The 24,618-nt window shown below is 41.5% G+C and overlaps 1 protein-coding gene across 3 annotated transcripts in view; it reads left to right on the top strand.

Annotated features, from left to right (window-relative positions):
- Positions 1–24,618, top strand: part of cd276 (CD276 molecule) — an 87,433-nt gene that overhangs the window by 51,713 nt on the left and 11,102 nt on the right. For 2 of the 3 annotated variants that reach the window (XM_086174987.1, XM_086174986.1), the window contains exons 5-7: positions 4,681–4,818; positions 8,311–8,352; positions 16,766–16,805. In XM_086174987.1, the coding sequence (XP_086031113.1) occupies positions 4,681–4,818; positions 8,311–8,352; positions 16,766–16,788 (203 nt within the window). In that variant the 3' untranslated portion in view covers positions 16,789–16,805. The remainder of the gene's footprint in view (positions 1–4,680; positions 4,819–8,310; positions 8,353–16,765; positions 16,806–24,618) is intronic. The other variant, XM_086174985.1, reaches the window with a different exon arrangement.

The following is a 24,618-nucleotide window of genomic DNA, read 5'->3' as shown; positions in this document are numbered from 1 at the left end:
CCGTTAGAAGTTAATTAAAAGATAAACAGTTTACTTGTATTTTTGCCACGCCGCCCTCTCAAGTAATAATCTTAAAAATCGATTATTTAAATTTATGACGTGACCTCCATCATAGGGATGCACATGAATGTGTGGCGACAATAATATCCGCCCTAGAATACATTTTTTTTTTTTTTTTTACTTAATATTAACGCCAAGCCTGCTAAGATGATTGGCCCACGTTGGATTACTGCGCCAGCGGTTTCTCACGTTGTGACCAGACATGACCTGCAAAACAATCTAAACCAGGGGTCCCCAAACTTTTTCCTGCGACGGCCAAATAACTTTTTCCTTCTCTGACGGGGGCAGTTTGTAACAAAAAGTGTGAGGATCGCGGAGGTGTCTAAATGTAAACATTTATTGTTTTCCAGGAAGCCACCCATAACCAAAAATTAACCACAGGAAAAAAAAAAATCAGAAAATAAATAACATTATTAATGAATAATGTCTTTGTCTTATGTCTTGACAGATGTGACAAACAGACATTTCTTTGAATTGAACAAAAAAATATTTGTTCGTCCAATGCAGATTAAATACCCTGCATTCTGGATCTATTTTTCTCATACCTAATCTTTTCACCATTAATCCGTGTTATTTGACAGGAGTGTGTCCAGGATTTTTTTTTTTTTTGTTTTGTTTTTTTTGAGGGAGGAGTTTCAGATATGGCACAGCCTGCAGAAGGTTGGGATAGAATATTACGTTCTATGCATGAACAAGTCACGATGATGTGGCCAAAATGAAACAAAAAAAATCATAATGCATCTCTGGTATTGTTCAGGGGCCGGGCAAAATGTGGAGGCGGGCCGTATCCGGCCCCCGGGCCGTAGTTTGGGGGCCGCTGATCTAAACTGTAGCGGTTTTGTTGTTTCAATTGGTCATTTTAATGTCATTTCATTTCAAAGAACTTCTAAGCGTTCCCATTTATCCGTGACTCTTCGAACCGATGGACTGAAGTTCGGAAGAGAGAATGAATGAATGGCCTACATGACGCGTGAATGAATGAGTGAATGGTTCTACTCTATATGTGGCCGTGGGATCAAATGACGGCCGATCCGCACGATGACAGCTGCAATAGGCTGGAAACGGAAGAGAGAATGAATCAATGAATGAATGAATGTGTAAGTATTTCCCCCATTTCTTTTACTTTTATTCTGCCTTTCTGCTTTATCTATCTATTTTTAACCCCTAATGGTGTGTTTGTTTGTTTGTTTTTGTTTGGCTAGATTTGTTCTGTTCCTCAATTTGTTCCTTGGTCCAATTCAAGGTTTTACGATATTGAACTGATTCTGGTCCCTGCTGATGCCGACTGACTTTTGGTTATTTTTGGGAGAGATGGTGGAATTTCCCGAACGGGAACCAAACACGCATCGTGTTGACATCGGGAAAAGTTAAATGGTTGTAAAGTCGGGGAAAACCTAAGGGAGTGCTTGGCATTTGGGTCTTGTATAATGTTTGTTAAACTCTGCCAGGTGCCATTAGTCAACTCTAACTTGTGGAAGTATTTTCTCCAAAGGCATTGTTTTCTTTTGTTTTTTTTTTTGTTTTTTTGTTTTTTTACTCCATTACACATTTCATCTTACTCGCAACAAGGCATTCTGTATGCATTTTATTTTATTCCAGGTGTTTTTTGAAAAAGGAATTGCACATAGCAAAGTTTGTCTTGCTTGGTGCAACTCTACATTCTGCAGCGGTCGGGTGATGTGACAGTGCAGTCTGAAGCACTCCATCCTTTACCGGAGCACAGTTGGGACCGGGGAGAAAGAGGGGAGAGGAAAAAAAGAAAAAAAAAAAGAAAGGCTAGGTAAACAGAGCCATTAGAGACAAATCTATTTCTGAAGAAAACAAAATCACATCATCAAACAAGAGAAAAAGAAAAATATGATCCCGCAGCCCTTTGGGCCCCAGCGTAGCGATGATAGCCGGCTATGGCATTTGTCTTTATCAGTCTGCCTTGAGGGAGGGAGAATGTGGTGTGAAGATGGGGGAATGAAGGAGAATAAGAAAGACAATGGAAGCAAAGAGCGCTGCATCCTTTTTTTTTTTTTTTTTTAACTCATCGAGGTGAGAAAGATGTCCATAAAGCAGCTTACTTAGAGGTATAAACAGCCTGTGTGCGATTATTCCCGTTTCCTATGCGCTTCGGGTTTTTTGCGCAGTTAAAGACTCTCAGATGGTCATCTGTTAAATATAGCAGAGTGAAGGGCTCAGTGGACAGCGAGCCACGGCATCATCAGTCATGGCTTGCCTGGGGAGGTATACACAGCTTCATCAAAATGACAAGATTCACTTTCCAGATTTTCTTTTCTTTCTTTTTTTTTTTTTTTTGGTTTTTTTATTTTCTGACATTTTCTGTTGTTTATCCTTGCAGTACTTTAGAGGGATTAATTGTATTTTAATAACATTTAGGGAGAAACTACAACCCCAGTCACCCTCAGCGACTCCGTTAACATGAATTGAGACGTTTTGAGATTCACATATTTTTCTCACGTTAATTCAACAATTCAAGAGAAAAAAAGTGGATTATTGTTTTCTTTATCGGTGCATCGGTTATTCAATTAAAAATCACGCCGCATCTCCAAATCGATTGGGGATGTCATTAAATTTGCAGACTAATTGAGTGGGTTCGAACAAACTATTCTCTCCATCCATCAGACTGACATGCATTTTTCTCCATTAATCCATTACATGATCGGCCTGTGAAATATTGCTAAATAATTCAAATGTCATCAAATACAATATTCTTACATGTCCGCGACCCCATTTGTGACATAAAAAAAACATTCAAAATTAAATATTGCTTTTGATAACCTTTTATTCCAGTTTTTTTTTTTTTTTCAGCTCGTTTCTATAGTTTCTTAAGTTGTCGTGCCAATCAAACTGATTGATAAGTGATATTGTACTTAAGATCTTAAAACACTTTATAGCCTTGACTTTGACACTTTATAGTTTTATTTGTAATTCTTATTCTCCCCCCTTTTTTCACAGTTTATACAATTTCCTACTATTATTTATTATTGTTATGTTTTACTTGAAACTCTGGCACAACAATTTCCTTCGGGATAAATAAAGTTGTTCTTATTTTTATTCTTATATTTGGTGAAGTTTTAATGTTTCCTGGCTATTCTATTTCAGATCTTTCAAAGTATTTGAAGGGTAAATGGTGAAAATCACAGGGATGAGCAGACATGTCGGGAATAATTTGATGAATTGCGAATAGTCGAGAAATCAATTGAATAGATACTTTATTATGAGTATATTCTATATATTTTACGCTGAACTAAGGTGGGAGGCTGGATGACATGACAGTATTGCCGTTTCAGTAACCGCACTGCATGGGCTCCTGAACCAAAATCGCTTTGTCATTTTATTTATCCATCATTGATGAGTACATTCTGCTCCTCCTGCGCTCTCTTGCCCTCTGTGATCTTTCATTAACTCTGTTCTTCGGGACAAACAGGTACATTTGTTTCTCGGCATCGGATGGACCGGATCTGAGAATTGATCATGTCCGAAAGGATGCCTCTATTTGCCCCCCCCCCCTCCGTCCTCGCTCTGCTACATTATGGGCTGTCTGTCGCTCCTCAGAGCCGAGGCCAGGCCTTTACAGATGCTTCATTGCTTTCTCTTTTCACTGCCAGTCATTTTTCAGTCTTTTTTATTTTTTCATTACTATCTGGCCAGAGTGGGAATTCTCTGAAGGAGGCCTGTTTGTGCCACAGCCAGGCACTATTTAGTCTCTCTTCTGTTTTCTTTTCTTCCCGTCCCTGTGTTCGGCTTGAATACTCGGGGGAAATTTGGCTGTGTCTCTGTTATATTTCTTTATTGTCCCGCTGACCGGTTTTTATTTCTACTCATTGCCGCGACTAAAAAAAAGAAAGAAAAAAAAACAAAAAAAAACTGCCAATCAATTACAAAACTCACTGTGTCCAGAAGGAGCTTTATCAGAAAATTAAGTTTGATTTTTGTTTTTTCTTGTTTTAGATTAGTATGCAATTTGCATAATTCACACTGCCCTAATGTCTTTCTCTAAATACTGATTTTTTTTTTTTTTTAATCCAACAATGCTGAGGGTAAAGCTGACATTCATGTTGACGAGTAATGACTCAAAATTAACATGGATTCAGAATTAGGGGCGATGAACAGCGGAACTACCACTGTGTTAGCCAGTGTCCTCTAAATGTTGTGCAAATGCCGTTTGAGGGGGAAAATAGCTCGGCCTTGCACGACTCAAAGGCTATATGCCATCTGGACTTGAGCAAATAACTCCAAAGAAGTTACGAAGAAGCTCTTGCTCCGAATTTACATTCAGCGGAGGTTTCCGCTCGCCTCTGTTTTTCATCCACAGCCCCGCCGTCCCTGAAAGTTAATGCTAACACCGGGACGATACAACAGCGCTGATGAAGATGATGATCGCGCCTGTAAATCATCATCAGTCACACGCTGTGTTAGCAGTTCTTCGGGTTCGGATCATCTGGGTATTTTTTTTTTTTTTTTTTTTTTTTACGACAGTGAATGAGTACAGCAAATTGTCAAATAGAAGAATAAGGGTGATAGATGCCGCGGTGACAGCTGTGCTCTTATTTTAGCTCCGTAAGAGTGAATAATGATGCACTCTCTTCTCCCCCGTTCCCTTTGCTTCAGGTCAGAACATCGCATTCCCCCCGGTGGCTCTGTGGGTAACTATCGGCCTGGCCGTGTGTCTGCTGGTGCTGCTCATCGCCCTGGCCGCCGTCTGCCGCAGAAAGATCAAGGAGAGCTGCGAGGAGGCCAGGAGAGAAGGTGGGGGAATATAATACCACAGAATTAAAAAAAGAAAAAAAAAAAAAAAAAGGGAGGGCTTCCGCTCAGTCTGCAATAGAATCTGTTTAAATCCCGACATGAAATAATGTGTTTTTGGCTGTTCTTGTCTTCATTAAGGGCAAAATTAACTGCGAACCTCGCGGTAGATTTATATTTTTATTTTTCCTCTTGAACTGTAACTGTAACGCCCTACTGTGTACACAGTTCAAGGGCTTGCAGAATAATGGATGCTAACCTATCATACTTCCAGGCTCTTTAAACCCCTCTCAGGGCCTTCATTAAAATGCATAATGACTCCTTAAACTCCGGCAGATGATATGCATAATTGCGACATGTTGCCAGGATCATATGGGAGGCACAACGAGGCAGTGAAAGACAGAGTGGAAAAGCAGCGGAGTGATGTTAACTGCTCAAGGAAGTTTCAGATTCCAGGGGGAGTTCTGCTTAATGCATATAGGCAGGATCTTGGATGGCGGGACACGTATCTTTGGCAGAAAATAACATCATTACTTGGGTCCAGTAATTAGCGTTGCGGAATAGCTGAAGATCGCCGCGAGAGGAAAAAGCAAAGAGGTGGGGGGGGAGAAAAAAAAAAAAAAAGTTTTGAAATGAGATAGATAGTGCAAAGCCACCAGCTCTGCTGTAATGAGATCTGCTCAGAGTGGAGGAGACATTTAAATAAAGGTCAGTCAGTGTCTGCACCAGGGCCTAGAGGTTTAAAAATAAATATGGAAGTGACACCGACTCAGAGGAAAGAGTAAATAGCTCCACGGAACATATGAAATCAAATGAAATGGAAAGAGAGAAATATAATGCAGTTCCTCCCATGAGTAAAGGGCTCTTGGGGTTATGGGGCCCCTTTTGTTCAGCGGGCAGGATGAAGAGCTACGTGCCTCCAGCCCCGACAATGAATGCAGGATTGATTATATGGTCATCCCCCCCCCCATGGAAACGTTACATCCCACCCTCCAACCCGCCAGCGATGCCCTGCCGCCTCCGGTATTATTAAAAAAAAAAATCACAGCACAGGCTTGTTCATGTAGCATGCAGATGCTTACTTCTGATAAAATGAGTCGGTATGAATGCAGATATGAAGGGTTTTGTTTTCTTTTTTTTGATTTTTTTTATCAAACTAAGATTCCTTTCCTTGCACGCACTCAGACCTGTGAAGAGGGCAGGAATCAGGCGAGTGCGACCTAATTGCGGTTGTCTTATCATTTAATGGTGTGCCCGGGTCTGGCCAGATTGAAGTTGACTCGCTCCTCGGTGCGTCTGGGTAGGGAGGGTGCAAGGGTCAGTAAAAAAAAAAAAAAAACGAAAGTCAGTAAGTAATTTTTCTCTCCTGTCATAATGTATGTGGAACAGCTTGTAATATTGGAGTTGGAAGTGAAAGCTCAATTCCGGGGTTAGCGCTGTATCACAACACCAGCATGACTCTGTTCCCTTTGATATATATATTTTTTTTTTTTCATTCATGCTTCTTTTTTTTTCTTCCTTACATAATGGCTGACTATGTATGCAGTATTTATTTTCATTGACCTATCCAGGGCCACTGTTCCCTTTTTTCCCCGAAGCTTATTTTACATTTAGATAAGCATATTACTTAACAAGACCTATTCTGAGAGATTATGTATGAGCGACTCGGGATGAAGCCTCCAGTGATATAGATGAGAGTCATAAGGGAGGCAAAATTCATCTGATGTTTTTTTTTTTTTTTTTTTTTTACAACAGCATTCAAGTTGTGCATATAACCCAAAATTTTAAACATTGAGGTTTTTGTTTGTCTAATTCTCTTAAAGAAGCACGACTAGCAAACAGCAATTACCCATCGTTTTTCATGGAGACAAAATTTGTTGCAGCTAAATCCTCCTGTCATTAGTCTTTTTTTTTGGCCGAACATTCAAAAAGGTTTTATTAAAAAAAAAAAAAAAAAATGTTCAGCTCTCTCTGGTTTTACAAAAGAATTTTATGCCCCCCCCCCCAATTGTTTTATTTATAGTAATATAGATTAACTAACTGAGGACATTTACTTGTACCTCATTTATGATGAATGAAGTAGTGTTTGGAAAGACTCAGCAGCGGTGCTGCAGCACTTCTCTGCAAGGGAAAAAAAATAAAAAAACAGGCAGAGGGGGATGATGGAAAAAAACGTAACGCTCTTTCGGCTTCGGAGAACTGCAGTTTTGTCCTCAGACTATTTAATCTTTACTGCTGTTTGTCCATCTTTTGTGCCTAAGCTATAACCACATCTCTTTAACCCCATATATCTGGGCTGGAGCCAACAGGAGCATAAAATGGTAATGCTTTGTGTACAAGGGAGTCACTTACCGCTCTGTGGACTTAAGGTGCCTTAAATGAGCCACACTCTTATTATAAAAGCTGGTCCCCCAAGGCGTCTCTTGTGGGATTTTCTTTGCTGATTTGGAGGTGTTAAAAGAAGTGGGGAAGGTAAGTAGTTTCACACATTTTCATCGATTACACCAAAGGCTCGAGGACTTGGGATTCTGTAGGTTTTCCCCTTCTGAGTGTGCACACTATTAAAAGTTAAACACAATATCTGCGCGGTTCATTCCGAAGTTATCAACAACATGACGCTTATCTGCAGATGGAAAAACTACATTCAGCATAATCTGGAGTTTAATTAATATTCAGGACTCCAAACATAACACATCGGAGAAACTAAAGAATTAAGTGTGTACGTGTGAGTGTATGTGTGCGTGTGTGTGTGTGTGTGTGGGGGGGGGGGGGGGTGCAGACACATGCCTTTTGAATTTGGAAACTGCAAGTTCTGTGCTGCTGTAACGATAAGGACTTTCCTTAATTTCCCCAGAGGCTTATATTCTCTCCTATCAGTGTCAAAGAAAATCAGGCAGAATGTACAAGAATATAAACAAATGAATTGGACTTCAGTAATCAATTTAATGTATCAGAGACCGAATGGCCCGTCTCGAATTCTGTTGAAGTCTGATAAAATGTGTGTCATCGTGTAGAATTAATATCAGCCACTTCAATGTTCGGTACAAGGCCTATTATTAGCGGATATTCCCGCGCATGCGCAGCCCTCGTGTGTGTGTGTGTGTGTGTGTGGACATGCATGTGAAGTGTGACACACATCACAGGGTTGTCCGCCTAACTCGGTCGACTGTTTTCAGAGAGCCAGCAGCTAAAACCTGATGTGATTACTGTCTTGGTGAGAGAGACGGATAGGAGGTTAAAGGGATGGGTATGGCAGTGCGCGGACGTGTGTGTGTGTGTCCATCCGTGTGTGTGTGTGCGTGTACAGTATGTCTGTATGATGGGCTTCGGGAACCATTGTGCTGAGCCTCATCCTCATATAGGCTCTCTCATCACAGCTTGTCCTCTGAGCTTTGAAGGATCAGCTCAGCATAGGCTTGTGATAAAGTGACTTCATTGTGCGTCTGCTTTTGTGCAGCGCTTCCCACTCATAATGGCTCCTCTGTCTTCCCACAGCTGAAGAGGCCAAGGAGCTGGAAGAAAACGAGTCAAAGACAGGTGAGCCAGTCGTCATCCGGTCAAGCCTCGCGGCCTACGTGTGCACAGGGCGACCCGTGCTTAAAAAAAAGCCGGGAAATCGGAGGAAAAGCCACCGATCGTTTTTCGGCCGTCGTTACCTGTCAATCGCGCCGATGTTTGGTTCGACGGATCCGCGTTTCGCCCGCTTTGTGAAATGTCACGAATGCTGAAAATCAATCGGTCCACCGACGATTCGGGTAACCGTCGTGAAAGAGACGGTCGCATGCGATTGGACGGAATGAAACCGACGACTAAACGATTAATGAATCGATCGTCGCAACTTCGGCGACAGATGTCTGCGTCGTTGTACACGTAACACAGAAGTTAATTCCCTTGCATGGATATTTGTGACGTTTCACCGCGAGTCTCGGCCGTGCCTAGCGATGTCAGATCTCCGTCGGCTTTTCGGAAATATCCGTCTCGAGGTAGGATTTTGAAAGTTCGACAGGAATTGAGCGGTCCCATCCAATCCTTTCCCACTTTCTTGTCGCTCTTGAATGCATGCGTTCTAACGTCGTAATTATCCCGCAGCTTAAGAACCCGCAATTGTGAATCTTGCTCGGTGAATACAACTAGGGAAATGAATTATGCAAAATTTAATTGGAAAAGTGACATATAATTGTATTTTCTCTAACATGGCCGGGAAGTTAAAAGGCCATTTAACAACAAAATCATCCATCAGTCGAGCGCGGCTTCCTTAAAAAGAAGTCCAGGTGGCAGGTGGCACAAAACAAGTGAGTGAATGTTAACTTTGTTCACTGAAGTGTGAGTGAACGCTGATGAAGCGTGAATGCACATAAAAAATGAGACCAGCTCCAGGCACCGAGTCCATTCAACACAGCATCCTGGTGGCATAATTCTCACTAATTCCTACTCTGCTTCGGGTGTGTGCGTGTGTGTGTGTGTGTGAATAGCCAATGTGTGTGTGTGTGTGTGTGTGTGTGTTTTTAATGCACTAATTTAGGGATTCAACAAGAAGTTTCCCATTATACGTCCCCTCAAAGCTACAGCTATAACAGTAAAATCTATCTTGTCCATAAAATGAATGGTAACGAGTTGCAAGTTTCACAAAATTCCAGCAATAGGGCTGTTCTCGCACTCAAATTATTGTTTTTATAATGCCTGGAGGCTTTTTTGTACTTAGAACCGGGCTCCGAGCTCCGTGTTTTGGTGTAATTTTGAATATTTATGATGAATAATCAAGCAAAATATACTTGTAACAGCCCCTGCATGAAGCTGCATGACGCCACACAGAGTTAATGGCCGTTTATATCACTGAACAAAAGCGTCACTCAGAAGTTGGTGTCTGTTACATTTAAAAAGTTTTGTGTTTTGTCTAAGAAACATTTCATTGCTATTCAAAGCTGAATTCTCCAGAAATTGAGCCGTATATTATATGACAGTAGGGGAGCAAATAAACATTTTTTTTTTTTTTTTAAAGAAAGCTAACATTTACAAATTCCGAATGTTTCTCAAAGCCTTAAGATGTAAACAACTCATGCATTTTATATCAACTTTTCAGCAGTGCCACTGAATCAAGACATTATAAATCTTTGCTCTTTTTTCTCTGCAATCACAATTGCATGCTATCGTGGTTTGGATGGCCTTATGTGTGCAGAATTAATTTTGCTTTTAGCAAGCACAAAAGCATCTTCGGTCCACCCGGCTTCAGCTGCCAGCCCTCCCGGTCCTTAGTAGTTCTTCCCCGAGCGTTAATGTCGTTAAGAGTTATTCATTTGACTCTCTCTTTAGTCCGATTGAATTATTCAGCCTTTCTGTGAACGGCAAAATTAATACCATGTGATTTTAATAAGCCGAAGAGGTGAAGGAGTTTCTGAGTGAGGGGAGACAATTGGTTTTATTCTCCAACGCCTGCTTCATGAATGTTTCAAATGATCTTTGAAGGCAGGAGTGAGCGTCAGCGTTTCCGCAACGAGCCAGTTCGGACGGTTCGGTTTTAACCGAAAAAGACGCGCGACGGAGAACAACGGCGACGGCGCAACAAGTCGCGATCGCTCTTGCGCTCGTCTTCGCCCGCGTACCTGGTTGATCCAGGTGGAAGTTGCGGGCGGCGAGCTGGTGAAGGCAAGTTAATGGCCCTGCCTTCTCGGATCACTCTGTAAGCATTCTAGACAGGGAGCTTTGTTTTGCCATCTGGCTCCAATTGCGCTGACAAAGGCAAAGGTTCCTGCGTGAGACAAAGGAGTCGAAACAAGCCCTATTTAATGGGGATGATGGGGAGCCACGTTTGTGTGTTATCTTAATGAGCTGTCCAAAGGAGAGTGTGCCTCCCCTTTCAAAGGCCGCCTGATTAGAACAATAACCAGTGATAACCAAGAACCTGGGCTCACTCATTTACACGGGGGGTAGGATCCCTTTGTTGCTCTCGCGGCGGAGGCAAATAATGTTTATCAAACAGTGGAGCCCAATTTTATTCCAGGTGGTGACGCGAACTGCCGGTATAACCGCGCGTATCTACACGTAAACCCATGAAAAGAAGCACGTCGGTTCCACGAGCTAATGTCCGTAAGCACAAAAACAAACACCCAAACGAAGCCTCCCTGTACACACACACACACACACACACACATACACGTCCACCCGCAGAGATGCGTAGTGCACAGAGTCGTCGGCGGCGGCTCCTGCCCTCGCCTCCCCGCCTCCTCTCAGAAACTTGCTCAGTAATTTCAGCATGATGCGCTGTGCAGAGGGTGCTGCAGTCACGCGAGTGCAGCTCCTGTCAGAACCGTCCTTCAGTTTGTGTGCACTAGCCCCTGTCTGCCTAATTCCTAGACTCCAAGGAGTCAGGGCTTAGCAACAAGGCCCTGGAAGAGAGTGTTGTTCACTGACCCAGTTCTTTCATAGACAAAGAATCTTTGGAAAGAACAATTTGAAACGGCTATTGAAAAGGGAGCTCCATGTGAAAAATTGTTGGTAATAACCCTTCTAAGCTGAGGAAAAGTCCCGCGAATGTGGAGGGTTGGGAAAATATCCAGCGCCGCAAAACCGGGCGTGGAGAAACGGCCGATGTCGAGTTCACTTGACAAATGCACAAAACCCCTTCAAGTCTCGGTCTTAGGAGCTAATCACCCGAACCGTGATGTGTTGATTTAAAGGAGGTAGCTAGCTAAAGCGGTGCAGAGGTGACACTTGTGCCGGCAGACAGAAAGAAGGGCAGCCATATCAGTCAAAGTCACCCCTGTGCTTATTATATCTCCCTCTGTCCTATCTATTGAGTTATTCACTTAGCAATAAAAATACATCACCCTAATGCGTGAGGAGCATAATTCTCACCTTATGTTTCTCATGGGAATCAAAATGTAGCATCGTGAACGAGTTACTGAAGGTCTTTGAATTTCCCCCATCTGGAATGTGGCTGTATGTTCCTTGGAATTATGTATTTTATGTATTTTCTCAGTCACCTTCAGTGCGGACGGGCAATTGTCTTTACATGTTTTCGCAGGACGTGGCCTTGCATTTTAGTGAATTGGGTTACTCCTGAAATTCAATAAAAGGCAAAATAAATTAACATGAGTAATATATGTTGAGCCCGGTTGTTCCTTTATCTTGATATTTATTCAGTGTAAAAACCCCATCTATTTTTGTAACAGGCCAAATTTTCAAGATAGAACAAAAATGTCAACCGCGGTCACGATGACGTGCTGCAAAAATAAAATAAAGGGATTTAGTAGACCAAATTTATCAATTTCCGTTTATCTCGTTTGAGTTGCACACGGCATTCCTTATACCATAACCTAGTTTGACAGAACTGTGGGTATGTTAAAAGAAAAAAAAAAAAGAAAAAAAAAAGAAAAACAAAACATCATATCTGCTGTTAAGATTGAGAGGAAGAGGGCCTTGGAAAGTTGCCCCAGGCTGCTCAGCTTGACATGCCCTTCCTCTCACTGGCACTGCATACTCAGCCACCGGGCTCTCCCAACGGTCACACATTACCAACTAAAGATATGTAAATAGGACATTCATGTTGCCTTCATTATTCGATGTGGGTCACTGGATAACTTCAAGAGTGCTAATTAGAACCGCCTGCAAAATATTGCTTAGTAGTTGCATACACATTATTCAAGAGCCACTCTCATGATCCTTCTTGGTTCTGTACCATCCACTCGCTCACATGTTAACTATTGTTTCGTCTCCAAGGATGAACCTGAGAAATGCTGATTCGGCACCGAAGACCAAATAACACTGGCAGAATAATAATGGGAATTGTAAACCTCTTAATTACGCAAATAATACACAAAACGGCAACAAATTGGGAAAGAAAAAAAAAAAAAAAACACAAAGCCCCCTCCCCCTTCTCTTCTCTCTCCCTTTTTTTTTTTTTTTTTGTTTTTTTAAGAATTGTTGGTGTGGATTGATTGGCACTCTGGAAGAAATGCCACATCCTTGTCCCTGAAATTATCTGTAGGTGTGTTTTTGTAGGTGTGATATAACCAATTTGAAATGTCATCTCCCGTTCACATGCACATTCCCACCTCAGGCAAATTGAAATTTAAATAGCAGATTTGAGGAAATTTGGGGGAAGGGAGGTTTTTTTTCACCGTGAGGGGAAACAATTTGCCGCTAACTTGTCAAAAAAAACTATTTCTGACGTGTGTCACTCAGCTTTCACTAGAATGTTCCCTTTGTCGTATAACTACAGTTTACGGTGTTGCTGCTTCAGACGTCACTTTCCGCTCGGATATGGACGCAATTAATCAATGATAACTTCCTTTTTCTTTTTTCAAATTAAACTATTTGCGGTGTAGATCTATATCAGTACAACACACAATAAATTATTTCAACACATTTGGATTAAAAACCCATTCACATAGCATATAGTCGAGAACTACAGTTTGCTTCCGAGGACTGTTTTAGGCTTCCAATTAAAAAAAAAAAAAAAAAGATTTAATTAGGGAAAAAAAATTAAAGCAGGCTCCACTGCACTGAGTAAAGGCCGTCCAACAGAATCTGGCACGGCCGGACAAAACCATCCAAGGTGGTGGCTGCTGTGCAGCACACTGAGGGAGAATGCTGTGTCCTAATCTTAAACCCTAAAAAAGAAAAAAGAAAAAAAAAATCTCACCCACTTACTGTAAGTTGTAATAATTTATCAGTATATATGTTCATAACTGTGCAATATTTCATTTCATAACAGCTCCATATACAATATTTTTTTCGTACTCTTGTGCACTCCTTTCACTTGGTACTTAAGACCTTAAGACACTTAAAAGTCTTCACTTGTTACTCAAGACACTTTGTAGTTTATTTGTATTTCTTATTCTCCCCCTTTTTTTACTGCTTATACAATTTTCTTCTATTATTTATTATCGTTATGTTTTTCTTGTAACTCCGGCACAACAATTTTCTTCGGGATAAATAAAGTTGTTCTCATTCTTATTCTTACTGTGTGGGTTATAAGGCCAAATGCTATGTGTTGTCAAGGCCAATATTGTGTGGTTTTTGAGCCTAAATACTGCGAGGGTGTCGGGGTTGTTGATTGATGTGTTTGTTTTCCACCCGTCTCAGGCAATGTGGATTTTGTATCCTTTTGTTGTTCCACCTGCAGACCCCTAGGTAGGAGAACTCCTTATGGCGACTCTGTTTTATTCGCTTTTCCTTCATTGCAACTCTGCACCGTCTTTTCAAGACTTTCATAATAGTTTTATTATATACCAATTAGACAGTGGTGATAGACAGGCTGACAAATGAGGTAAGACAGGAATCTCCACGGACCGTGATGTTTGCAGATGACATTGTGATCCGTAGTTACAGCAGGGAACAGGGTGAGGAAAATCTTAAAGAGTTGGAGGTATGCTCTGGAAAGACAGAATATATGTGTGTGAATGAGAGGAAACAGGGTGGAACTGTGGGGTTACAGGGAGTGGGGATCAAGAAGCTGGAGGATTTCAAATACGTAGGGTCAACAGTCCAGAGCAACGGAGAGTGTGGAAAAGAGGTAACGAAACCGGTTCAAGCAGGTTGGAGTGGGTGGAGAAAAGTGTCAGGGGTAACATGTGATAGAAGACTATTAGTCAGAATAAAAGGAAAGGTGTACAAGACAGTGGCGAGACCAGCGATGCTGCACGGTTTAGAAACGGTGACAATGACGAAAAGGCAGAGCTGGAGGTCGCAGAGATGAAGATGTTGAGGTTTTCCAGGGGGGGGTGACGAGGATGGATAGGATCAGGAATGAGTCCATCAGAGGCACAGCACAGATGTTTTGAGAGAGAAGGTCAGACTGAGATGGTTGGGTCATGTACAGAGGAGGGATATTGAATATCTTGGTAGATGGATGCTGGAATTGGAGCTGCCAGGAGGGAGGTCTAGAGGAAGACCAAGGAGAAGATTTATGGATGCGGTGAGAGAGGATATGAAGGTAGTTGGGAGAGAGAGGAGGATACAGGGAATAGGGTTAGATGGAGACGGTTGATTCGCTGTGGCGACCCCTGAAGGGAAAATACAAAAGGAAAGGACGAAGAAGAAGATTAAATACCAATTATATCAGGTTCTATGTTGCTTACAAGCTGGAACATAACAGAGGTTATGGCCAAATGTTGTGACGGAAGTCACACACAACAAGGTTATGATGTTGTGAGAGACTGTATCTCTCTCAAAACAGTCACATCATTTGTGCCGTGCAGTATCTTTGGTATTAAGATTGATAAAAATGACATATTCATCTTTGTATTAAGTGACTTCAAAATAATTTGAGTTGCAGACGGAATTTAGCGAAGCCTCACGAAATGTAACTTATAGAATCGTCATTCACGTGGCTCATTGTTCGTAGACGCTCTCCATCGGCATGCAGACATCGTGCGTTTGTTCCCCTATAAATGCATCATTGTCTAAATAAGGCAAGAGGTACTTAGGCGCTTGGACCTGGTTTTTGTTTGCTAATGGCAAAAGGCCCAAAGTTAATTGTTTTATTTATACAGCATAATTGCCAAGTGCGAAAATGGCAACTCTCTCGGAAGAGAAGCAGCCAATGAAACCTTGTACTGAGTGAAAGATGGGGTCAAATGTTGTGCCAACATGAGCCTCCAGAGCAGTTCTACTGCCGCTTGGCACTGTTTCTGCAAGTCTCTTGGACTCTGCTGGAAAGATGAGACACCATTCCACTAAAAGATATATCCTCGGTGTCAGCCATTCCAGCCCCCAGTCTCCCACGGGTGTTTTATTGAGTTTAGATATGGTGACTCCGATAGCCGTGGAAGCTCGGGGAGACCAAACTCACGACTACGAAAATGCCAAGTTGCTGCGAAACCAAAGAACAACTTTTTTTTTTTTTTAGAAAGAAAATTCCGCGCGATTTGGACCTTTGCATCTTTTAGTTCTTTTTAATCAAATCCCTATTTCAGAAAAAAACAAGGTGTCGAACTGAGTGCCCCGTTAAGATTTGTTTTACCAAAGTGTATTCTGTCCATCTGCTAGCCTCATGAAAGATGCATGACCGGACGTTTGGCAGGGAATTAAAAAACTAAAACTTGTTTTGAACCTCAGGATGCACGCTATTAATTGAACCAAAGATTGTAAAGGTTTTCCAACACGTTCATTCATTCCCGTCATACATTCAAGGCTGAAACATCATCCTGTTTCATCATATGTATGTAAATTTCACCACCGGACCTGATAAAGAAACAGTCCTTTAAGTGGTGGTGGTTTGCCGTCGAGGATACGCTTCGCTTTTAGCTGCACCGAAATGAAGCGTGCTAATTCCTGAGGGAAAAGGCTGTCTGATGGCTTGTCAGATCAGATAAAAGAAAATTAACAGCTTTAATAATTTCCGGCGTGATGATTGTTGTTACAGTTTATGAAATCGGGGGAAAAAAAAAAAAAAAAAACCCGAGTGCGCCGATCACAGCCGGACGGCGCCGCTCCTCACCCCGGTTTGCATTTTTAAACAAACAAATCAACCGCGTTAAGGCACTTTTAGCAAGAGGGTGTGCAAATGGGTAGGAGTGAATCTTTTTTTTCCTGGATAAATTCCCTGTACAGACACCATTTACGTCCTCCTCCCCCCCATTCCTCCTTCTGTCATGTAATCTACACTCAACTGACAGGAGAGCCAAGGCCTGGTGGGAGAGTGCCTATCAATCTCATTCCCCCAATCTGCCTCCCCTGTTTGGTTCCACATGAGCACTCAGCTGCTGTGACTAATTAAATAAAGCGCTGTGCCCTCTGCTTCCTGTTAGCCATGGCAAGGTTGGTTCACAGAGACTGAGCAAAGGATGGGAAAGGGGCGGGAAAATCGAGGGAAACGATAACAACCGCAAAGCTTGTATTATTGTTTCGGCGGGCCGTTATTGTCGCGATACATTTTTTGCGTTTTGATATTGCTCCCGAGTTGCATTTATTCATTTTCTTTTTATTTTCCCCTTTTTTTTTCCTCCAGCCATGACGCCTCTGAAAAGCTAAAGGCCGAGCGATCGAGGGTGAGTCTGATTCATGTGTTGATATGTCTTGAAAGTACCCGTGTGTTCGAGAAGCGATCAGGTGTTTTGCCGTTGTTCTGTGCTCTCGATAGTAAAGTTTTGGAGGACGGGGCGTCTCCGGAGGCTATGACTACGTGCGGCGGTAATGAGCCCAGGCTACATTAATTCAGTAGACATTAATATGAGAAGTCCTTACAATTTGATTTCGGGAGTCACGGGGTTGATATGACAAATCAATTTCATTTACCGAATGTGCAAACAAACATTTTCTGGCTGTCTCAAAGGCTCACTGGATGTCTGATTAATGGTAAACATTTAGGATGTGAGTCATGCAGCCTTCTCTCTCTCTCTCTCTCTCTCTCTCTCTCTCCTCTCGTTCTTCTAACTCCAGCTCATGATGTGATGCAGTAGACCATTTTGGTATTCACAAAAAAAAAATAAAAAAAAACAGATTAGGTGGATAAAGGTGCTAAATCAAAGAAACATGCCGATTTTGAGGGGTTGCTGAAGGAGTGTTGAACCTAACCTGTTGTAATAGTCTGAAAAAAAACCCAGACTTGCCATCAATGGTATTGTGCCGACTCCCATCGCAGAGCCACGTGCACACCGACATGCTTTCGAAATGACTCGAGGCCAAAGTGACTCCCTCAAAATCCACTGCCGGACCATAAAGGTAGAATCGGGGTACTTCTCTGTCGTTTTCTCGGTCGCCGCGAGGAACGAAAACCATGACAGGAGAGTTGGTTTTGAATCGTGAAAAAGCTATCCGTGGAGTTTATGAAGTTTATAGTTATATAATCAGCAGTATGGCAAATATAAAACCATACCACGGAACAGCAGTTAAAAAGGATGAGCGAGTGTGCCGTAGTTCTGTAAGTTTTAGTCGCCGTCGGTCCGAATCAGGGAATATACCGCCGTGCTGGCTGAGCAGCAATGATCTGTGTAACTGTATAACACAAAGCTACTGTGTCCTCGGTCTCTATTTACAGAAAAGGCAAAAATGATGACTTATTCACCTGAACTTTGTTTACATTTATTATTACGATGATGAAACATACACTTTAGTGGTAATTTCCACACAGAAGTTGTCCAGTCGCATAAATAATTGTTCAAAAAAAAGCAAAAGCAAACGTGTTTGTGTGCATGTTGTTGCGGCAAGAGAGCCGGAGGGAGTTAAAATCTTTGTACTTAAGACCTTAAAACACTTTATAACCTTGACTCTGACACTTTATTGTTTTATTTGTATTTCTTACCCCCCTCCCCTTTTTTTTTTTTTTTTTTTTTTTTTTTTTTTTTTTTTTTACTGTTTATACAATTTCCTACAATTATTTGTTATTGTTATGTTTTACTTGAAACTCTGGCACAACAATTTCCTCTGGGATAAATAAAGTTGTTCTTATTCTTATTCTTGTTCTTATTGTTAAAGGTGTGTGCGTGTGCAAGCGCGCACATGCATGCTCGTGTGTGTGTTTTACAATACCTAAAAAAGATTACGATTATTTAATACAAACATTCCAAGAGCAGTAAAAGTACGAATTGTGCTTCATCTTAACCCATTTCGCAGCCCCGGGGAGAGTCATTTTGAATAGATTTTCAGTGCCACGGACAGTTATAACCCTTCTTAGCTTGTTCGAGAGGCAGGGTTCCAGACTGATGTTGATATGACTTGATGGATTGAACTGATCACGGACATAAAGAGCAGTGTCTGCGTTCTCCGGAGCATTTTTTTTTTTTTTTTTTCTAAGGAATCAAATAATCTGGCAAAGTCTCAGACTAAATCAGTCATCGCATTGCAAGAATCTCGCCTGTAAAACCCAAAGCGGCTGAGTCTGTGAAGTAAATGGATTAATTCAAAAAAGAAAAGGAAGTTCATCTTTGAGTGCAGGAATGCTGCACCGGGCGCTTTACTTGTGCTATGTAGGCACTATAGGAGCATTGCCTGGAAATGCCTTATCAGAGATTTTTCCATGACTTTCTGACTCACAACGTCTGGGCACGTCTCGGAGGTGGAAGTGGGCTGTTTTGACGCTGTGTGATAATAGTCACTCCAGTGGCCTCTGGCTAATATAGACTCGGGAGACCTCCTCCTCTTTGCTTTGATTTGCTCACACTTTTCCAATCCGAAAGGCATCCGGATGGCGTCGCCGTAGATCCCGGGCAGCGTCACCGTCTCGGCCTGCCCTTATGTACGTCAATTTCAAGGACGCGTATGGCTTCGTGTTGGTGACGGGGAAAACGGCGCTGTGAAAAAAACGCATGGAAGGGACTGACACGAAGGGAAAGTGAAGGGCAGAAACAAAAACGACAAAAAAACAAAGTCGCTCACTGTTAGTATTTTGTTTTTTTATATTTTGTAAACACCCAAGCAATTTTGTGTACCGCTACCCTTTGCTCGTTAATTCACATCGGGGTTCATCCTGGCCGGAGTTTCATGAGTTCTGACGTTATCGTCGTCTAGCGTCAACCTCGCGCTGTTATTTCCGCCCTACTCGCACGTGTAATTGTTTGTCAGAGAATATGCCGGTCGCCCTCTATTTATCGAATCCAGTTTAGCAGCAGGATGCCATGGACCGGGTACAGCTGGACTACCACAGTGGCAAGCAAGCAGGCATGTATGATAGTCGCGGGGGCCAGAAATGCTGGCAGTGTCGGACTCTGTAGCCCCCAGGGAGTGGAATGGGACACTCTGAGGACTGGCCTAATGTTCACTCGACCGTGACCGGCCTGTGTCAGGCTCCAGCTCCCTCCCTGGACCTAACACATGAACCTCTACGGGCCAGGAAAGCCCAAACCTTAGATCTATTTCGGGAATGCCACAGTGCACCCAACAGACGACAGTCGTTGCCATAGCAGAAATCCTTCTCCCTTTTGTCATGACATACTTTACAGATCCTTACTTTACAGACGTCGCCGCGAGTTTCGATTTCCACAGGTGCTGAAGTAAGTGGTCAGTACGGGGATATATGGTAAAACGCGCTTGTCTTTTTTTGTTTGTTTTAAAGCATTTTGCAGGAACATTGCGCGATTACTTGGGTGGATCGTAAGGCTATCACGGGCCCTGACATAGTACACATTTAATGAACTGTGTTTGTCTGGTTTCCATTTCTGTCTGTGTAGCCGCCCCGCAGAAGAGGCGTGCACATTTTGCAGAGGCGTAAGATAATAATAGACCGTATGAAGTTGTTTAGACCTCACACTATCAGTGAGTCATGCAATGACACATTAACATACAATATGGACTCTCGTTCTGTCTGTTCATAGCTGCGCCGCCAACTTTACTTTAATGGCCATTAGTTTGGTGTCAGTTGCATTAATACTTTTTATTACATGGTTGGGCAGTTACAGCTTGTTTCTCCTTTTTCAGCTCTGATCAGTTATTGCCATAAAGCCCAGAGTGAAGTGCCCAGGGCGAGTGGGAGGTGATAGAAGGTATAGAAAGTAATTTCCTGTAACTAGCCAAAATAAAGTCTGGCCAGTAGGAGTCAAAGAGAAGACATTTGTCATTACTGTAGTATCCACTGACCTTCACTGAGACTGTTATTGCGAGGTAATATCCTGCAAGCCCTTAGACCTCTGCTGCTGAATCATCCTCGATCAATTATTCTTATATTTGTGTGGCAGTTTTGCTATCGATTAATGCATTTATGCAGAGTGCGGCATATCTTATTTAATAAAGCAAGGCTCTGCATTTAATTAACTTGTTCCAGAGTCGAGGGGGCACTTTGTTTTCATAAACCTTTGCCTTATCGATACATGTTCATTTCTGACTTATGTTTATCCGCTAGAACCTTTATTGTTTCATTACCAGCAGCCAAGCACAGATGACACGGTTAATAGCCGGCTGCAGCATGGCACACGCCCAGTAACGTGCGCGCTCTTTTTATTAGTCGGCGTGAGCTACTCGCAGGCTACTGCTTGTGTTTCGTCTTAAATTTCACTTACCGATCACTTGAGGAAGTTCTGGAAGGTTAGACCAACTCTTAGACCTTATTTCTTGCTGCAGACACTTTCTGGTGAAAATAAAGGTCAAGAGCTCCGATGCTGTTCTGTGCTAAATGTAATTTTTGATTAAAAATGATAAAGCATGTCCCATATATATGTAAATAAGAGTTGATACAAATTTATGGCGATAAACAAAAATCACGTTTGATTTCTCAAACATTAATATTGATACAGTAATTGAGTTGATATTCTGGGATTTACTGAGAGATTACAGCTTTTTTTACTTGAGATAGTTCTCTTTGTTATTATTATAATGGTAATAATAATAATAATAATAATAATAGTAATGCTTATTTTTGCTTTGGTAATGAAAACTCTTTTCAAAAGACATGAAAGTTTTCTATACCATGATTTATGTCTTCATTACCTATAGTTACATTGTGGAGTGATCAATTATTGATTATCCACAGTAAAATCTTCACTTAAAAGAAAATATCAATCCTTTTCCAGTGAAGACAAAAAGAATATTCTCCTATTTAATCCTCAAAAATATTTTTAATCTTTTTTTTTTTTTTAATAATATTATTTTTTGGCAATGGGCTCAAATGCAGTACATCACACCGATGACCATACTATTTCTAATGAAACATTGCCAGGTGGGGCTCCTGTTTGCTTAGCAGGACCCTGAGCTTTTAGGGATACATTTATTTGAAGACATTTCTGTTCCTTTTTTTAACGTGCAAAAGAGGACGGAGGAATGGTATTTTGCAGAACCTTGGCCTATAAGCCACGAGAGCCAGCGATGGCTGCAAATGAGAAGCCAATGAATATTCAGAGGCACACATGAAGGGAATAAAGAAAACTGAGTGAAATAAGGAGCAGCACTGACAGTCCCGGTCATCTACCTGAGGACCTTCGATGAATTCCAATGAGAGAGCAGATTACATTTTTTTAAAAGATAGGCCCTATAGGTGCAATTAGTGTTTCATAATAGTCCTTTCCCTGGTCCTTCAGCTGAATTGAGAAATATTGATTTAATTCACCCCTATATATTCACTTAAACTCTGGACTGTCATGCTTAGAACATGTCCCATTGTTATACTTTTTTTTTTTTTTACTGCAGCACTTGAGGGTTCATTCTGTCGGACTTCTTCACACTAGGCCACGTGGGTTGCCGTTTCTTAAAAAAGACGGGCGTAAGGGGAAAAAAAAAAAAAAAAGTTTCACGGAAAGTATGTACGTCGTCTCCATGTTTTAAAAGTCTGCCGTTGGAAGGTGTAGTAGATGGGTTGAACGGGCACCGCCGTGGGGATTGAGCGCCCCGATGATTAGATTTTGTCAGTAGGGAGAGGAGCGAGGGTGGAAAAAGGAGAATCCCCCTCTGCCGTACGTGGCAGGTGAAGTCAGGAAGACACTGATGATGTCAGACAGGACACTTCCATCGGAATCTGTCCGGGGAGACACAGGGTGTCTCTAAGTCGTGTTTGACTCTCGACTCTCTAGTATCTCTGATCTCTGCATTATTTATGCTGTTGTCTCAGCCATTTATCAGCATTTTTATACCTCGCAACCTTCATTTTGCATTATATCTCTTGTGGCGAGGCGGGGTTGGGGGTGTGATGAGCCAATAAACAAGTGCGGCCGCACTTTTATTTTTCAAGAAATAAAAATATACTGTGGAATGTGCTGTGTGGCAAACTTTGCAAATATCCAGTAATATCAGACAGTTGAAAATATCCTGTGACACACATTTATACTAATTTTATGGACAAATTTCTGGCGATATGTGAGATGTGGTAGTGGTGCACCATGGCTGGATCGCTGATCAATGACATCTAATGAACACGGCAGGAGTTCTGCTCTGTTTGCCTCTTGACAGAGAGCTGCTTTCTCCAGAGAGTTTTCTCCTCCTGTTTTTGCCAGAAAAGCTCAGGAGCCTCCATTGAAACTAACTGCCCCTGGGCTCAATTAACTACCATAGATTACTCATAATGCAGATGAGATATTGTGTACAAGATCAGTGATGTGATTAAAAAAAAAAAAAAAAAAAAACCTTCACACACAGGAGTGCATGCACAGATACAGCCCACTGGGACGCTGTGATACCGGAATAGGCTATCGATGCATAGATGAAAGAAAAGCACGGTGAACGGGGGCCACGAACAACAAAATAATTAAAAGTGATTATTCTAATAATAAACTGGTGGTATGTGCACCCTGAAACACACCCCTGGGGCCCAGTAGGTGATTGCAAGTTGCTGGAGGTCTATATCCACCACATACATTGATCAATACTCCTGTCATCAGAGGTTGTGTATGTTGTGATTAGGTTTGGGTGCACATGCAGAATTAGCTATCTTGTAGAAAGATCCTCCTCCCTTTTATCTCTCTGTGTGTATATATATATACAGCTTTGTATGTGTGTGTGCATTTATATAGATATTAAGGGTCTCCACAAGATCATGTGACCTGAAATATTTTAAGTCCTGCACCGTTCCGACCTTCCTTCCTTGAACGCTCACTGTTCCACTCGCTTCCTTTTCATTCACACACGTATTCCCTGTCTTGCTGCTACTGATCTTCATTCCTCTTCTCTTCAGTGCACAGCTCCATCTCTTGAGATGCCTGCTACTGCTTGCTCTCACTACAGATCACAATGCCATCTGCAAACATTATAGCCTCTTAAAAAAAATAAAAAAATAAAAAAAATAATTATATATATATATGTGTGTGTGTGTGTGTGTGTGTGTGTGTGTGTGTGTGTGTGTGTGTGTGTACGTGTGCATGTTTGTGTGTGTGTGTTTGTTTATTTTTATGTCAGATTTGAAAAAAAAAAAAGGTAATTCAGCATATTTGTCAAAATTTATTGGCTCATACTGGTGACACACGATACAATCAGTCAACTATAAGAACTAAATATCAATTAATAAATGAAATTTTATGTCTATTAGACTTCAATTTGATGCAATGAAGACATCAATTAACATCAGAAAGGCATTAGACTAGAGAAATGTAAATTTTTTGGTGGGGAAATAAAAACGTGGTTTGTAAACAACAAATACCACTACTGCACATTTGGTGCACTTTGAATTCAGAACAGTGAAAAGGACAAACTTACCACATCATATTAACAGCTTATGCTGTTGTCAGTAGACCTGATCGAATCGACATTTTGACATTGTTGGAACAAACAACATTCATTCTTGCAATGTCTAAACAATGTTGTTCTGTCTCACATGTCAAATATAGTTCTTTAAGTATTAAATGTCCGTTAACTCGTTCCCAGAATCAGACATTTCAATGAAAAGAAGCTGTCACTCTTCAAAACACGCAAGACGTTTCCACGCCTTTTCATTGGGAAGAGACAGTAAGAGACTTAATCTTTCTGTTTTATAACAACATTTAACATTTATTCGACCGGAGATATACATTATTTTTTTCGTGACATATTAAGATGTGAGCGTTGGCATCGCCCTATGCGACCCAGGTATTGCATCGATTCAACAAATGCATGTTTTCGATTATTGCTGCTGTTGTTGGCATTAAAGAACTAAATTGTGAGCCATGTTTTGCATTGTGTGTGCTGCCCTGCCTCTGACATTGTCATTGTATATTTGTATAACATGAAAAGTCCTGCATGGAAAAAGAAACACTTTCTCAGCAGCCATCAAATCTGGGTTTCTCAGTTCTCCTGGGCAATTTATAGTGGTGTATTTGACAGAAAGCAATTATTCCTACCCTATAGTTCTTAAGTTTAGACGTTGTCACTGTTGGGGAAGGAACGAGGGGTAATTTTAATGGATTCCCTGGCTGTTGTTTAAAAGAAATGGCTATCAAAGTGAATTTGTTCAGCAACAGAGAATTTGCAGAT

This window comes from Fistularia commersonii, chromosome 27 (assembly GCF_037954325.1).
Source record: "Fistularia commersonii isolate RoL2024-O1a breed Wild chromosome 27, RoL_Fcom_v1.0, whole genome shotgun sequence".
NCBI classification, from domain to species: Eukaryota; Metazoa; Chordata; class Actinopteri; order Syngnathiformes; family Fistulariidae; genus Fistularia; species Fistularia commersonii.
This window is presented reverse-complemented; position numbering and strand designations above follow the sequence as displayed.